A 16779-nucleotide genomic window follows, 5' to 3' on the forward strand; every position below is an offset into this window, starting at 1 on the left:
CACGAGCACCACCACCAATCAGCCTACACCACTGCACACACCCCCGTCATTACTATGACAACTATCGTAGCCATGTCAGCAAATGACTGCTGTCGGAACACCATACCAATACGATTTGGTAACTAGTAACTTGCTGTTTGGACAGTCAGTATTCCAAAACGGATGAATGAAAACTGATTTGAGCGTTAAGGCCTGCAGTGTGAACAAGGCTTAGGTGAGCCATGGGAGGTAGGGCTGGAGCCAAGCCCAGCACGGTGTGAGGTTTGTGTGGTAGGAGCAGGTATAGAACCACCCAGACTTCCAACCAGCAGCACACTGGATATAGTCTGAACGCTCCTCTCCAATTGCAGCTAATTTTTTTTGCAGATATAAATGTATTTAATAAAGATGGTATAGTTTGGTTTTATTGCTAACATTCCTATGGGCTTCAGAGTGCAGTACTCTTGGCGCTCTATGCTAAGAGCAAGCCAAGTCTTTAAAATGGTTTCAAGCACTTGTGGTCTTCACAGCATTGTCTCAAAGAGTAAGAGAAATAGCAACACTCAGGTTTTTAGGTCACATTTTGTTAGTGCCGAGGGTCGTTTCTGAGCAACCCCATTAGTGGTTACATTTGAGGCCCAGCAGCGCAAGACTGAATAGGTCTACCACTGGAGCGCTGACATGGGGCAACACAAATGGAATAGATGTTACTTTTACTGTAATGTTTTTCTCCAAGATTTACCTCTTATGTTACCCCTTTCCTGCTGAATATCTAAGAAATGCTTCATATCAGTTCCTGTCTTTTTCCCTCATTGTACAATCAGTGCGCAAATCTCCAACAAACTAATCAGGCAGGCTGTCAGAATGACCACTTCACAGCTGTTACTAATACTATTCTTTCAAATAATCTGCTGTTTTGTCTCTTTCAATCAGTGATGTGCAGTTGTATATATGAATAACCAGTAACTATTGCACTTCAGTACTGCGTTTGGTCCGGTTCAAGTCACTCATCTAGTGTTGTATTATTGGTACAAAGCTTTGAATTTTTACATTTGAAGAAATGTCAATATTTTTGTCATGTCAATATATAATTCAAATGAATGGTTTAAATGTAATGTAGATATCTTACAGCGTACAATACTTTTACATCAATAAACTGCAGTTTTATAGTACAATTTAATATGTGATTGAATGAAAACTAAAATGTCCAAACTGGAATAAACTTTAATATTGTAGGTAATGTTGAATGACAAATGACAGAAAATTATAATCGACTCTCCTCCCCAGCCCCTTGAAACAAGCCCAGGTGCAGACAGCATTGCTTAGTTGTAGGTCATGTATCTCGGGGTGGCGCTGAACTTGGCGTAGGACTTGATGACCTTGTTGACCGCCTCCAGGAAGTCCTTCTCTGTGGCAATCTTCCGGCGGGCCCGGATGGCGAACATGCCCGCCTCCGTGCACACGCTGCGAATCTCAGCACCTGATAGGACAAAACGGTGTGCGTGTTTGAGATTGATTATATTGCAGTCGGACTGTGCAGAATCACCTTGCATCCCAAATATGTACTCATTATGTGTGTAAGATGAGCAATTCATCCACACTGATATGAAGAAGATTGACAGGGTGTGGGCAACATGGTTGGAGCCCATCATTGGGCTGCAGTGAAGGGTAATTGGAAAGCAACCTTCCTCTTACATGAAGTCAAACACTAAAAACACTGCAGTGGCGCATCACCAAAACAACACGGATACTGAACAACACGGTGTCAGGTCATCTTACCTGTGCTGTTGGGACAGAGACGAGCCAGCAGCTCGAAGCGGATGTCTCTCTCTACGCTCATGGAGCGGGCGTGGATCTTGAAGATGTGAGTACGACCCTGAAACACAACACCTCGTCCTTTACCACACTGCCAGCGCAACTCTATATTCATATTGAGGAGTAAATCTCAATCGAATCTCATATCAATCTCGTTTACTATTTATTCAGTAGGAGTTATTGTCGGAAGCTAACTTCATTCGCTACTCATTCATCTTTACATTTATTAGCAGCTTTTTGATTTTCTAATCTACTCTGCATATTCAGCAAATCAGAGAAGAGTCAGAGGCTACGTTCCAAGTGGCACACTATTCCCTAATATAGTGCACTACTTTTGACCAAGGTCCAAAGGGAATAGGGTTCCATTAGGGACTCGAGTCAGAGAGGAGTCAGTTCGGCCCGTTCTAATCAGGCATGGTACTCACCTCCAGGTCTGGCAGGCTGAACTCAATCTTCCTGTCCAGTCGCCCGGGTCTCATGAGGGCAGGGTCCAGGGTGTCGGGCCGGTTGGTGGCCATCAGGACCTTGATGTTCCCCCTGGGGTCGAAGCCGTCCAGCTGGTTAATAAGCTCCAGCATGGTCCTCTGGACCTCATTGTCCCCACCGGCTCCGTCGTCAAAACGGGCCCCTACAGGACAAGATGCAACCCACATGTAAGGCGAGGCTCAAAAACAGACAGGGCTACTATTTCTGGTGACAAGACGAGTATCCTGTCCATCAAGCTGCTTCCTGCCCTATGGACTGTTCTGGCTCGGACAATGCTACCTACTACCACTTCTTGTGAAATGCATAGATCTGTGTTCTTTTAGAGTCATCTTGCATTTAAATCAGTTTAAACAAGTTTTATTGTTTTAGTGCTGACCCCCAATAGCGTCAATTTCATCGAAGAAGATGAGGCACGCCTTCTTGGTCCTGGCCATCTCGAAAAGCTCCCGCACCATTCTGGCACCCTGAGGAATAGAGACAAAGCAGGGAGAGCAATGTAAGCTCATACAGATTCAGGACCACATTCTTGGGTTTATTCTCCATCATCCTGAGTTCTCAAATCAATTCAATACAACTTGATTGCGACTCGCTCTAGGATCAGCTTCCCCTCCTCCAACCCTAACCATTATTGGGGGAAATTCTAAACTGACCCAATATCAGTGTCTAGGGGCAACTTCACCCTACATCATTGTGACTCACCTCTCCCACGTATTTCTGGACCAGCTCTGAGCCGATGACCCTGATGAAGCAGGCATCGGTCCGGTTGGCCACGGCTCTGGCACACAGGGTTTTACCTGTGCCGGGCGGGCCGAACAGCAGCACCCCCTTGGGGGGTTCAATACCCAGGTTGACAAACCTCTCGGGCTGAAAGCAGAACGGAGAATGAGAGGAGACATCAGCAAAAGCACAAAGGATGCAATGTGTTTTACGTGTACAAGATGTCTAATAACCCTGCCACAAATGCAGGAAGTCTGAGGACACTCACCTATGTTTGTATTGCCTTATTTATTGAAACTTTCTAATTTAAAATGTCACGAATGTATAGTTTATACATATTTTGTGATATTCGGTAGTGATTCTGAATGACGAATTGAGAGTTTATGGGAACACTTACGTGGAGCAGTGGGGTCTCCACCACCTCCCTGAGCTTCTCAATCTGCTCTTTACATCCACCCACGTCACTGTAGGTCACATCAGGCTTCTCCTCCACCTGGTGGACAGACACGGTATTGTTAGTTCAGCTAGCTACAAAACGTTGACAAGCATCCTTATTTCAGGCCATGGTCGTAAACATTAGGCACCAAGCAGAAGAAAACTGACAAACAGGGAGGCACTACTTGAGGTGTATTCACTAGGAACCAAACTGAACCAAAAGGGGAGGGACCTACCTGAATTTGTCCAATAGAAACTCTTGTTTCTGTTGCAAAGCATTTTCCGTTTGGAGTAAACATGATTACACCTCAGAACTTGTACAATAAGAAACGTATTTCTGTTGCAAAAAGTTTTCCTACTGTGTGCCCTAATGAATCAAACCCATTTCTCAAAACAGATGTTGGCCTTCATTGCACTGATCTGAAAGCGCTGACCAGGTGAAAGCCAACCTAAGGATGAGCTTCCACCATATTGTTTTCACCTGTCAAGAACTTTTTCCAATTAGTGCAGATGAAGGGTAGGAAACAGGGAGAGGACAGATCTTGAACTGAGATCAAGCTGTTGTGTTACATCTTACCTGCATCATAGTGACAGTGGGGTCAATCTTGGGAGGCAGAGGAATGTGGATCTGGTACTTGTTTCTATCCACACTGAAAGAAACACGGGAGACTTAAGTATCCAACAATAATACTGTACCAACGCAATATTGGACATCAGCACACGTGGTTCTTATTGGAGTAAGAGATATCACCATCATCCTTACCCGACTCTCATACCCTCCTCTATGTCAGTGGGGGCCACCTGGTCACTCAGGTCCACCACAAACTTGGCAAACTGCTTCACATTGATGATGTACTTTGGGTCTTCAGAGTCAGCGTTGATGATCTTCGTGCATCTGCCACAACAAAATACAACAAGCATGTGGGTGTTTGCTCAAACTAGAAAACAAAACCTAATTAAAAAGATCCATTGTTTTCAAAGACAGAAAAATCTATTGAAAATGATTCCAGTGAGATAAGTTGACAAGTGTGCCATACCTTGCCACCTGCAGAGGCTGCTCGCTCTGCAGAGTCTGTTTGTCTGCAGCCAGATCCCATAGTGCAGGGGGAGCCAAGCCAGTGTCCGATTCCTTAATGCCTGCAATGTTAGATAGCTGAGGTTAGTGCACGTACGCTATCATTGAGAACTTGTTCTCAACTGGCTTACCTGGTTAAATAAAGGTGAAATAAAAATAATAATAAAATCTGTCAGACTTGAAAGCAACAAATAACAGATGTGTTCTGATATCACTATGAAAACCAAGTCACATTCTAAATATTTTCAAGCATCATGGGAGGGTACAATAATCAATGTAATCCCTATTCAATATACAGTAAATGTTTAATAAGTGATAATGCACATGGATGTCACGTATTATCACATTTAAACCTACCGGTTAGTTCATTGATCTTCTTGAGCAGGTTTTGGATGTCATCTTCCACTTGCTTAATCTGTCTGGAGTAGGTGCTCTGGCCCTGTACATAACCAGCAATACAAAGATGTCAGTCACAAAGAATTGCATATTTTTCAGTGAATGTAGGCTATGTAGTTGTTGTAGCAGATAATGACATCTCAATCAGTGATAATCAACCTTTAATCAATAGGTAATAACTGGAAAATGAATAGGCTGCACTAAACCATTAGATAACATTTTCTCATCACAGGGGTCATTATGACTACAGCTAGGCCTACACGATTTTAAATAGCAATCAATTAATGTACAGGTATAGCCTAGCTCATACTTACATAAGTTTTCAATAAGGCAATGTCTCCTTCGTCCAAAGCTGGAGAGCAAAAATACATTTGAATTTACATAACATTCACGAACAACCAATTCATAGCTATTAAATCGGCAAATATGATTATTATAACAGCTTGTCTTTACATCCAGGCATAATTGATCACAATTTAAAGAACACACTGTGAAATGTTTCCAAAACTAAAAAATTGCAAATTGTTCATTAGCCAGGGCTAGCTAACGTTAGCCCTGGCTAGATAACTAGCTATAGAGCTAGCTAACGAATGACATTAAGCCATACTCGTAAAGATCACGTAACACCTTGGCTTGTTTGATTTGTTAGGTACCTATCTAGCTCATATTGTTATTAAGTAGCTAGCTTTTTATCAATTATTCACAGTGCATGACAATGCATTGCATGACTTAAATTAGCCATCCTAGCTGGCTAACTGTCGTACTGACCTAGCTAGCTAACGTTAGCTAATAAACAGTGGTTCTCAAAAATCTCATCACTTACATCTGATAGGTTTATCCTCCTCTTCTTTGACATCTTTGATTTTCCTTTGATCGCCTCCCAAATAATCTGGCATTGCTAATGTTATTCTGTGTATAAAGTTTTACTAGAAGATTTTGTGCTTCAGCACAACAAGGATTACACAGCAGGTTTGATACTTCCGCTGTGCACAATTGACCGGAAATGGGGGTCGGACCTTTATTTGACGATCCCTTGTCATAATGTTCCAAAGTTTTTTATATATTTTTTATACAACCAATATCTGTTCAAATGTATTAATATTCTTACCATGTTCAAGCGACATACTTAATACTAGTATAATAGTCGTTTGTGAGAAGATCGTCTCTGAAATTGCAAATTATTCTTTAGGAACTAAACATAAGGTATCCTATGTGTGATTTCGGAATTATAAGAGTGTAAGGACAGCTCTACCCAGTAAGGCACTTGTAAAAGCAGGCCCATGTGGTGCACTGAAAAACCGGGCGACATACTAGCACTTTAGAAAACATTTAACTGAATACATTTCACAGCTGAATGTTATAACAGACGTTTCCAAGATGCTAATAGAAGCATTGGAAGAGGATGTTACAGTCGTCTACTGTAATGCCATTGCTGGTAAGCATTGAATGAGAGTGAAAATGCTGCTGATACTGACACTTCGCTATCATGCAGCTAGCTAGCAAGCAACTATGCTAGTTAACTACCGGTATATCAGAGAACAGCTAACGTTAGCTAGCTATCTCATACTAGTATGAAGTGTTATTTAATTCCTATTGTTAATATAATCATTGCAACTAGCTAGCTAACGTTACTATCTATGAAAATTGTTACGCTAACTAGCTAAATGACTAAGGAGAGAGACATAATTGATGTTGTGCATGTGTTTGCAGTTGCTGAATCTTAGTTTTGAAAAAAGGCATCTGCTGCACAGATTTGTTCATATAATTTAAGGGCACATTTACTGTAGCCCACATAGCTAACTATAACACTTACCATGGCAATTATTGGGTTAATTTGTGTATATGTGTGTATATATGTGTGTATATATATCATTTTTTTTGTGACACCACTCAACTTATTAAAGGATATTTGACAGTCCTAGCCTACACTGACTCATACAAAATGTATGTTTTGTGCACAAGGGAATTGTAGTTGTTAGATTGGTCAATAAATACTGTTTATTTAGAAGGTTCTCTGTATCTTTCAGGGTTTTGGGATAGATATTGACGTGTTTGGTACTTACCTCTCAACATTGATAGGTTGCAGAATGTTATTCTCAGAGAGAGAGAATGCAGCCAGATGGAGGGGATAATGGTTGCCCTCCTCTCTCTCTCTCCCCCTCCCTCAGCCTCAGTGCAGATCGAGGTGGAACCTGTTGGTCGGTGGTTCGAGGCCTTTCTGAAGAGGAGGAACAGGAATGTATCGGCCTCTTTCCAGGAGCTTGAGGAAGAGGAGGAGCTGTCTGAGGAATCCGAGGATGAAGAGCTGCAGCTGGAGGATTTCCCCCTGCTGAGAACACTGGACCCCAAAGACTGGAAGGTAGTCAGGGGTGTATTCATTCCGCCGATTCTGTTGAAAAACATTTCTTAAATGGAAGCAAATTAAATGGGGATAAACATACCTGAGTCTGTCCAAAATAAACTCTCATTTGCAACTGTTGGACTAATGATTACACCCTAGATCAGCTAGATGCAGGCAAGAAGTGTGCAAGGCGGTATTGAATGTGTACTCAAATTTTTCTCTCGACCTGTTGTAGCAACCTCATGATGGGTATGGGGAAAATTGTTGTATTATGTAGTAGCCTAAACCTATCGATGTTATATTGAGCTGGGTGAATGGAATGTGAATGACACTCATCCAATATGCTGTAATAGAAATAAGGCCATGCTCATAAAAAAATAATCCTCCCTCATCTTAAACAGCACTGACCGCCACTGAGTTAGACGTTATATCAGTGGGACCTCACTTCAGAACTGTTAGGAACATTGTATTGCATTCTACTTTTGGAGTACGTAGTAAAGGATGTCTTCCCCCTTGGCGTTTCTCTTTTCAGAATCAAGATCACTATGCTGTCCTTGGACTGGCTCATATGAGGTACAAGGCAACACAGAAACAAATCAAAGCTGCCCGTGAGTATTTCCATTTGTGCTGTGGTCGTCTTCTGAACCACATTGTATTGGTTGACCATAAGGTTTCTCTTGCATTACTTCCAGAGTTCATTAGAATAGCAGCTTGTTTTACCACAGTATATTAAGTCTAATGTTTTTCAACAGACAAGGCTATGGTGTTGAAGCATCACCCTGACAAAAGGAAAGCTGCGGGAGAGCAGATTGTAGAAGGAGACGGTGACTACTTCACCTGTATAACTAAAGGTAAGGACATTGAAAAACGTTGTCTGCCTCAAGGTGTCTCAGTTAATAGGCATGGCGGGTTCAATTCTTGCAGGGATCACATGCACATACTAAAAAAATAAGTCCCTTTGGATAAATGTCTGTTATATAGGTGTTATACCCCACAATACTCCCTCTATATACAAAAACAATGATATAGTATGAAATATAGTATTGTTTTACCAGAGGGTTACTGGCATCAATATCTTAGGTGCCACCTACTGCGATGTTCTCTTGAGCAAGAAACTTAACCCCCTAAACAGTTGGGCACTGCGGCTGCCCTCTGCTCCAGCCTCTCCAACCGAATGTGTGTTTGTGTGTATATCGGGAGGGGGTTGGATAAAAGCAGAAGACAAATGTCTACCTCCGGTGGACTAATAAAGTAGATCTTATCTCTTATCATATGAGGCTAAACATTCTGTTTCAGCTCCTACTAACAATAATATTTGTTTGTTTTTGTCTCATACCAGCTATAGAAATTCTGTCAGATCCTGTGAAGCGAAGAGCATTTGACAGTGTAGATCCTACCTTTGACAACGCTGTGCCCTCAAAGGGCGAAGGCAAAGATAACTTCTTTGAGGCGTATGCTCCCGTTTTTGAGAGAAATGCCCGGTGGTCTTCCAAAAAACACGTACCCAAACTTGGAACTATGGATTCCTCTTTTGAGGAGGTGGATAATTTTTATTCTGTTTGGTAAGTAAGACCATCACTGGCCATCACCAGTGGCCATTGTGCGAAAAATCCCTTTACGTTTTTAAACGTTGAACTACAAGGGAACTAGTGTCCATATCATCCATCCTTTCAAGCAAGGAATTCTGAATTTGGAACTGAATTTAGACATGCAGTGTCGCAACTTCTCATAATGATTTTATATTTCTTGTTCATTTATTTGAATTGTGAACTTCTTACGTTTCCCGTTCATAATCTCAATCAAGGTACAACTTTGACTCATGGAGAGAGTTTTCTTATTTGGATGAAGAGGAAAAGGACAAGGCAGAATGGTGAGTGATATCAGAACATGGGAAGGAGCACCGGCAACTCATGTGGAATGCCATTGTCTTTATGTACTGTAGCTGTTTTATTGTCACACAGGAGCAGTGAAATGTGTTGTTCTACATGGTCCGACGTAGTAGTACGGTGCCTCCTGGAGCAAATTAGGGTTAAGTGCCTTGCTCAAGTGCACACGGCCAGATTTTTCACCTAGTCGGCTCAGGGATTCGAACCAGGGACCTTTCGGTTACTCGCACAACGCTCTTAACCGCTAGGCTGCCTGTGTCTTCCATTCTCAGTAGTGTTTGATTTGTATGCTTTCATCTGTTGAATTCAGTCGTGATGAGAGGAGATGGATTGAAAAGCAGAATCGTGCAGCTAGAGCCACCAGGAAGAAGGAAGAGATGAATAGACTACGGACACTTGTTGGTAAGGCCCACTAGACATGCATACCTGTTCTTACATCAACAATAGAAAATGACTAACCTCAAACTGAAATACCTGGCAGATGGGTTCATGGAATGACACTGTTTGGGTGCGTTTCTGTTGAAAGACACAGCCTACAGCCTTGATCCCAGGATAAAGAGATTCAAAGAGGACGAGAAGGCCAGGAAGGAGAATGAAAAGAAGGCTAAAGTGGACGCCAAGAGGAAAGAACAGGAGGAGAAGGAGAAGGTCAGTCAGACGCATTACAACAGCCATTTTGTTTTATTCTTGCCTCTGACCTTTGGGTTTTAGTTGCGTCCAGATTGTTTCTGCGTAGACTTCAATGCGTTTCTGACTGTGTTGGTCCAGGCTCGGCAGGCAGAGCTGGAGGCAGCACGGCTGGCCAAAGAGAAGGAGGAAGAGGAGGCCAAACTGGTCGCCCAGCAGGCCAAGAAGGAGAAGGAGATCCAAAAGAAGGCCATCAAGAAAGAGAGGCAGAAACTCCGGACAACTTGCAAGGTGCTGCTTGCATGGGGTGTCCTCTCTTCAGGGAATTCATTAACATTCGCTGATTTGTGGGCAAGATTGTAATGCTGGTTAAGTTACCCAACTCATCTTAGTATTTTCCTGTCCTCATGTCTGTGTTTTGTTTTCCCCTAAAGAACTGGAATTACTTTGGTGACAATGAATCTGACAGTGTGAAAATGATGGAAGATGTGGAGAAACTTTGTGACCGTTTGGAGCTTGTAAGGTAAAGGATTGAAATTGCCTTAGTGGTAATACTTCATACAAGTCTGGAGTTTGACTCAATACGGTTGAAATCATTTTTTTTTTTTCCAGTCTGCAATCCCTGAATGAGGCATTGGCATCGGGTTCAAAGGAGGAGGCCAAGGTAGCGGTGGAGAAGCAGGTATAGACAGCACCACTGCACCGCATGATGACTGGGTGTAAATATGGTACACGGCTAACCTCTACCACTGACATTGTTTTGTGTGTATGCACAGGTGCAGGAGGTGAATGCCCAGCTGCAGAAGGAGAAGGATGCGGAGGTGCAGGCCAGGCAAGCTGTCCGCACTGCTGTACAGGCCAGCGGAGGAGGCGGGGGCGGAGGAAAGGGCTGGAATGAGGAAGAGCTCCCGCTGCTCATCAAAGCAGTCAACCTGTTTCCTGCTGGAACCAACGCCAGGTACCCTCCCAGGGCTGCGTTCAACAGGGCACAACGTTGAAATAGAAATATGTAGAACAAACATGCCAAAAAAAATGTGTGTATGTAACGAGCATGCCTCTCACATGTAGAATAAGGAATTCGCTCTATTCATGACATTTTCTGTATTTACATGTTTTATTGATACTGCTCATGGGGAAACAACAGTAGTAGAGACATACATTTAAACAATGGTACAATTTGAGGCTATAAATGGTAAAAGTTCAATTTATGAGATTTCTATCTGCAACGTTGGCCTAATGAATTTGGCTGTGTTCTGTTCAGGAAGCGGAAAATTCCACTGCTGGTGTAGAAGGCCTTGCAGCTTTCATGCTTTTACTTTAAGTGATTCATCTTTTGTTCTTTCTATCCTGTAGATGGGAAGTCATTGCCAACTACATGAACTTGCACTCCACCAGTGGCATCAAAAGGACGGCCAAAGATGTCATCAACAAAGCCAAGAACTTACAAAAGCTTGGTGAGCAACTGTCATGTCACCAGAGTCATTGTCCGAGTAATTCTCTGCAAAACAATACTTTTGAGACTATTTATTGCCACTTTTTCAGAACCCGGGCAGAAAGATGAGATTAACAAGAAGGCCTTTGAGAAGTTCAACAAAGAGCATGCAGCTGTGCCACAGACAGTCGACAACGCAGTGCCCTCTGAGAGATTTGACGGTGAGTGGTGATCAGTAGTTAATTTTTTCTTGCACAAAAGCCCATTGGATTTATACCCATGACTGAAAAGGGGGAGGGGGGGGCACGATAGTGTGACTATGGGTTCTTTCTGGACATGTTTCAGTGTTAGCCACTCACTGTCCTCCTTATTAAATTCTTGCTGCTTCAGGTGCTGAAGCCAACACTGCATCCTGGACCACTGAGGAGCAGAAGCTGCTTGAGCAGGCCTTGAAGACCTACCCAGTCAGCACCCCAGAGAGGTGGGAGAAGATCGCTGCCGCTGTGCCCGGACGCACCAAGAAGGACTGTATGAAGAGATATAAGGTAAGCTGGGCCTTGTTACCGTTGATGCTTCTGTGTGGTTTCAATCCCTGTTTGGTATGTAAAATGTAGAGAACAGTATAAGTGACAAACATGTAGAAGCCGCAGCATACTAAGGCCGGGAGACAGTCTGATGGCGTTTAGTCTGCTATGCACCTTTTAAAGGCAATGTTTCCACGTTTGCGGAGACCGAATTCACGGTAAATGCTGCATAGTGCATATGTTGATTCAATCGGAAATGACCTTTTTAAATGTTGATCGCTCTATAACACAGATCTACCGCTGATCGGATTGAATCCCCACCTAAAGCTAGTTCTTCTCTCTCCCAATACAGGAACTGGTGGAGATGGTCAAAGCCAAGAAGGCCGCCCAGGAACAAGTTGGTGGTAAAAGCAAAAAATGACGAGTCAAACAAATTGCCCTATGTTCTTCTTTTAACGTTATTGTGTTGGTCTTTATTTTATAATAAAATTAGAAGAAAAACCACAACTTAAACTCTGTTTGTAAAAGTTGATATGTTTATATACTGTACAGTTGGCTGCTTGCTGTTATTACCTTTCCTAAGTCTCTAAAGACAGCGCCAATTCTCAGGTTCTCATCCAGTACATCCCACTGCGAATTCGGTTGTAGTCTGGGAGCTGCTCAATTGGTCCTGAAACAAGAGAGAAATGTACTGAATTGTCTTTATACCACAACAGTTTTGTAAGTAGTCAACCTTGAACAGTTCAATTCCACTGTTCTGACCTAGCAGCACAGCAGACTTGGTATAGTCATGACTGAGTGCAATATTGTATGTATTGTTGCAGCAACTTAAATGAAAAGAATGTGTATATTTATAGCTGAAATTGCATAACTTTTTGTTTGACAGCCCCTAATGGCCTTGTGATTTGGAAGAGGGGGGGAATGCCAGTAAACAGAATTAATTAGAATCTTGTCTTGATGTCAATAACAATAAAAATCACAACGTACCGACTGCTGCGATGGCAGGCGATTTGTCATAGATGTATTTTGTACACACGTCCTTGATGGTCTTTGCATCTATGGCCTTCGAGGGACATATATAAAACATTTAAAATAAAAACACTGCAATAATTTCCCAATACAGTAAACAAGTGTCTTTGCTATTTTAAATCACAGCTTACATTATTTGGTGTTAAACATTACTTCAATTTACTCACATCAATTCTGGCCTCCAGTTCATGCAGAGGGATCCTACGGCTGTAACAAAGCATCTGTCTGCCGATGTCCTCACAGATGGGGGTGGATCCTAGAAAAAAGGTCAATTTGATTTTACACAAGGGAATTTATTATGATCATCATTGGCAGGGTTTGAATTACAGGGGAGGCTGGTTAAAAACCTCCATAAGAATTGAAATGTCAATGTGCCCACAGTTAAATGGTGGGTACCCCCAAAAGTCCATTGGTAATTCAAACCCTGATCATTGGTGTATCACGTGGCCTTACCGTCAAGATGCAAAAGCATGTTTGTCTTGAGGAGGTTCTTGGCTCTCGCAACTTCGCTCTCAGTAACGCTAGTGCAGAGTGACATCCTGAGGTAAACAAAAGGAAATGTCAGTCAAATTTACTGGACTGAAGTCACAGTATGAACTGAGTGGCAACCCCCTTTTCACACCATCGTGCCGACCCAAATTGTGCTGGGTCAGATTTTTTCACATTGTCCTTTTCAGCTCTGTTCCAGCGACTATGGTGGATGCATAACCAGGCCAGTTTGGTTTGACTGCTTGGTCAGGTGACCGCTGGGCTCAGTCAGTGCTCACCATTCCAGCTGTGTGAAGTGCATCATCTCGTTGATGGTGCCAGGCTCACACACCATGTAGAGTCCCCACAGGCCTGTGTCGGTGTAACAGGTGTTGAAAGACTGGAAGCTGTGGCACAGGTTGCCCTGGCATGCCATCTGCGCCAGCTTGCTGGAGAGATTCTGGCAAAGTTCAATACACATTGTAAGAGGAGGAATCGACCTGGGAGGAGTCCCGATGCCTGGGAACATGAATGGGAACTTAACTTACCACACCTCCACCAAAGGAGCGGTCCCAGTTGCCGATGAGTGTGTTTGCCACCATAAGGGGAATGGTATCGGGGTGCGACCAGCCCACTGCTTCCACAGCAATGACAATGTGTGCCAGGGGCATCTTGTCGTCACGAACCCGGATCTAACCAACAATGAAATAAATTGGCCAATATACTAGGGGAAATTCCACAAACAAAAACCAACTATTGCAAAGTTAAACAAACAACTTTATGCACAGACTACTTTGAACATTTTCCACAGAACATTCTACAGAAACACTTGAACAGTTCAAATGCAAAGTTTGGTAAGAGAATGACGGTTTGTGCCATTTGCTGTCATTCTGTTACCAAACTTAGCATCTTCACTGATCAAGTAAATGGAAAAAGTAGTCCTTGTGCATAGTTGTTTGACATACATTTTAGAGTGAAATCTGGAGTCACTCTTACCATGGCATTGCCCACAGGGAGCAAGTTTGTGCACTTTGCCTCTGTTGAAGATAAACAATAAGGGCCCTTAAATCTCACCTCACTTCCTGTAAAATCACATTGTGGGAAGGTTGGCGCCTCTCCCTTGTATCTTGCAGGAAGATTCCCAAAGTGGTACTTGGCCAAATCTATCAATTCATTGTGTGAAACCCCTGATTGAAAGACAATGTTAGCACAAAATATCTTCCATGGATTCTATTTCTCAATGACATCAGTGTGCATCGTGTGATTTTGACCAATTGTGAGCAGGCATTGCCTACTAATTGTCTAATGGTTTGATGTAATTGGAAACACTTATCTTTATTACTACAAAACATAAACACACAATTTTCACATATGTTGATGTTGGGGTGGTGCTGGAGAGGATATGAAGTAAAATATTTTTGACATTTTCCTTTTAAGACGAGTCGAAGAACCTACCTCCAGCAGCAGCCAACACTATTCTCGGTCCTTTGTAGTGAGTAGTGATGTATTCAACAAGGTCTCCTCTGTTTATTGTTCTATAAACACAGACAGCAGAAATGTCACTGAATATCCCCTGTAGTTTCTATGAAGCAAACTGGTCTGAGATGACAGGAATGACCAAGTCTAGGGGTGTATCATTCAGTAGTGAGCAATTCAGAACATTGCAGATAGAAATAGGATGCCCTGTTCAGTATGACAGACAATCATACCTGTTCTGCACAGTACATTTCTATGTTAGCATTCTGTAAAATTGTCATCTAAGCTGGGTTGTGTTCATTAGGCACTAAAAGGAAGAAAACTGACAATCCGAGAGGGAATAGGCTTCCTGGCCCAATAAGGAATGCAGATTTTTGTTTTCAGTTGCAAAACATTTCCCATTTTGTGCCGTAATGAACCCAGGCCCAACTGAGGCAGGTGAGATCAAGAGTCCTACTTGATGTTCTCCGTAGGGCCCAGGATGGTTCTGCCCAGCGCTGTGGCTTGATAAGCTGTGGCGTGGAGGTAGTCAAACACAACTTCCTGCAGGTTGGTCTCCACTTCCTGCATCTCTCGGAGGATGACCCCTCGCTCTCGCTCGATCTCCGCTCCCCCCAATGTGCTGTTCTGGATGATGTCAGCCAGGATCTCTACCGCTGGAGGACAAGGGAGGGGGAGCGTTATAAACTGTAACACCACCACACCAAATATTCTTAATTTCTTAAAGCAGAATGTCCAATATCCATCTGTGGCCACACACAGTTCAGTGACAAGACAGTGGAGCAAATCTCTATACAGTCAGTCGTCATACCTCTGGGAAGGTCCTTTGTGAATGCTTTGGCGTAATACACAGTCTGCTCCCTCGATGTGTAAGCGTTCAGGTGGGCCCCCATATTTTCAATCTCCAGCTCCAGGTCAAGCTGTGAGCGCTTCCTTGTACCCTGCCAGACACACATCACAGATGAACAGACATGTCAAACGGTATCAAAGTTGGTAATGGAACATTGGTTGCAATTTGCAGTGGATATAGCGCTTGTCATCTAACCTTGAAGGCCATGTGTTCCAAGAAATGAGCAGTACCATTGTTCCTCTCATTCTCATAACGACTCCCTGCATCTATCCAGAGACCAACCTGCAAGGCACCAATTCATCACATCGGACTTCAGCACACTACTACATAGTTTGACAGATTGTACTTAATAGTGGGAGGGTCTCTGCTACTCACTGTGCACGTCGAAAGACCGGAATCCTCGGATGCAACACGTAGTCCATTTTCTAAGGTGGTAACCTTGGTTTCAGGGACATTTAACATCACTTGGTTGGCGGCCTGCGTAGCCAATAGTCTGTGTGATCCAACTATGGACTGCAACGAGGGAGGGAGGGGAGTGGGGGAGAGAGAAGGTGAATAGTACTAGCTACTAACGTTACTAGCTAGCTACACGAGAACGTTGATAGCATTTGCACGTTTTACTTGTCATTGTCAGCCGGGCTGGGCATTACAGCTTATTCTAGTCTAGACTATGAAAAAAATATGTAGGTAATGCTACTGGTTTGAAGTAAGTTGTATGATCATTTCGCACGCAGTGTCAATTATCACTCAATTATTCTACCTTCATCTAACGTTAAGGCTTCAGGACCTGCCGAACACAGGAAATGCTGCCTGGATATCCCTCTTATTTAGCTAGTTAGCTAAGTCTCTGCTTATTGATAATTCTACCAAGGTTTACCTGCTAAAATTGTCACCCTTCTGGATATCGACACTTACCCTGGTTAAGACATTATTCTTCAATACATTTCTTTTTACAAGATATCTCCCAGCGGAGGTAAGGCGCTGTAAGGACGTCGCCATGTTGATTATTTGTGACATGGCTATTGCGCAAGTGCGATTATTTAGTGAGCTGACATAATGAGCATGTAACACGCCCACCGGCATTTGCCATGTCATTATGATTAGTAAAATGTCATATTCATAAATATACATTTACAAATGTAGCTATAATTGCAAATGTATGAATAGAAAACAATTGTTTACCATCTTTATGAATGAAATTGTACAATACTTGAAAACCATTTCCTCCTCTAGTAATACAAAA

At 42.8% G+C, this 16779-nt stretch overlaps 3 protein-coding genes across 5 annotated transcripts; 1 reads left to right on the plus strand and 2 right to left on the minus strand.

Annotated features, from left to right (window-relative positions):
- Positions 1-1185: 1185 nt before the first annotated feature.
- On the minus strand, positions 1186-5905 carry LOC121543374 (26S proteasome regulatory subunit 7). The gene is made up of 12 exons (XM_041853190.2): positions 5727-5905; positions 5218-5255; positions 4865-4946; positions 4470-4569; positions 4196-4327; positions 4010-4082; positions 3395-3490; positions 2980-3144; positions 2657-2744; positions 2220-2422; positions 1759-1855; positions 1186-1459 (listed from the first exon to the last, which is right to left on the minus strand). Exons 1-12 carry the CDS (start codon positions 5797-5799, stop codon positions 1302-1304), a joined length of 1305 nt encoding a protein of 434 aa, XP_041709124.1. The 5' UTR covers positions 5800-5905; the 3' UTR covers positions 1186-1301.
- A 252-nt stretch (positions 5906-6157) lies between these two features.
- On the plus strand, positions 6158-12154 carry LOC121543371 (dnaJ homolog subfamily C member 2). The gene is made up of 16 exons (XM_041853186.2): positions 6158-6338; positions 7072-7262; positions 7777-7852; positions 7997-8095; positions 8584-8806; positions 9049-9114; positions 9441-9532; positions 9657-9778; positions 9899-10048; positions 10192-10280; positions 10370-10439; positions 10534-10715; positions 11111-11211; positions 11300-11410; positions 11580-11734; positions 12066-12154. Exons 1-16 carry the CDS (start codon positions 6281-6283, stop codon positions 12132-12134), a joined length of 1854 nt encoding a protein of 617 aa, XP_041709120.1. The 5' UTR covers positions 6158-6280; the 3' UTR covers positions 12135-12154.
- LOC121543373 (mitochondrial-processing peptidase subunit beta-like) lies at positions 10844-16560 on the minus strand. Of its 3 annotated transcripts, none has more exons than XM_041853189.2 (14): positions 16452-16560; positions 15912-16049; positions 15732-15818; positions 15498-15627; positions 15144-15342; positions 14666-14745; positions 14285-14397; positions 13759-13902; positions 13510-13670; positions 13196-13281; positions 12910-12998; positions 12701-12776; positions 12287-12383; positions 10844-11715 (listed from the first exon to the last, which is right to left on the minus strand). In XM_041853189.2, the coding sequence occupies exons 1-13, from the start codon at positions 16551-16553 to the stop codon at positions 12319-12321; spliced, it is 1470 nt and encodes a 489-aa protein (XP_041709123.1). In that variant the 5' UTR covers positions 16554-16560; the 3' UTR covers positions 10844-11715; positions 12287-12318. The 3 variants fall into 3 exon arrangements, with proteins under 3 accessions (XP_041709123.1, XP_041709121.1, XP_041709122.1); XM_041853187.1 differs by having other exon boundaries at positions 11695-11781; XM_041853188.2 differs by lacking the exon at positions 10844-11715 and having other exon boundaries at positions 12214-12383.
- Between the last annotated feature and the right edge of the window lie 219 nt (positions 16561-16779).

This window comes from Coregonus clupeaformis, unplaced genomic scaffold (assembly GCF_020615455.1).
Source record: "Coregonus clupeaformis isolate EN_2021a unplaced genomic scaffold, ASM2061545v1 scaf0042, whole genome shotgun sequence".
Taxonomy (NCBI): Eukaryota; Metazoa; Chordata; class Actinopteri; order Salmoniformes; family Salmonidae; genus Coregonus; species Coregonus clupeaformis.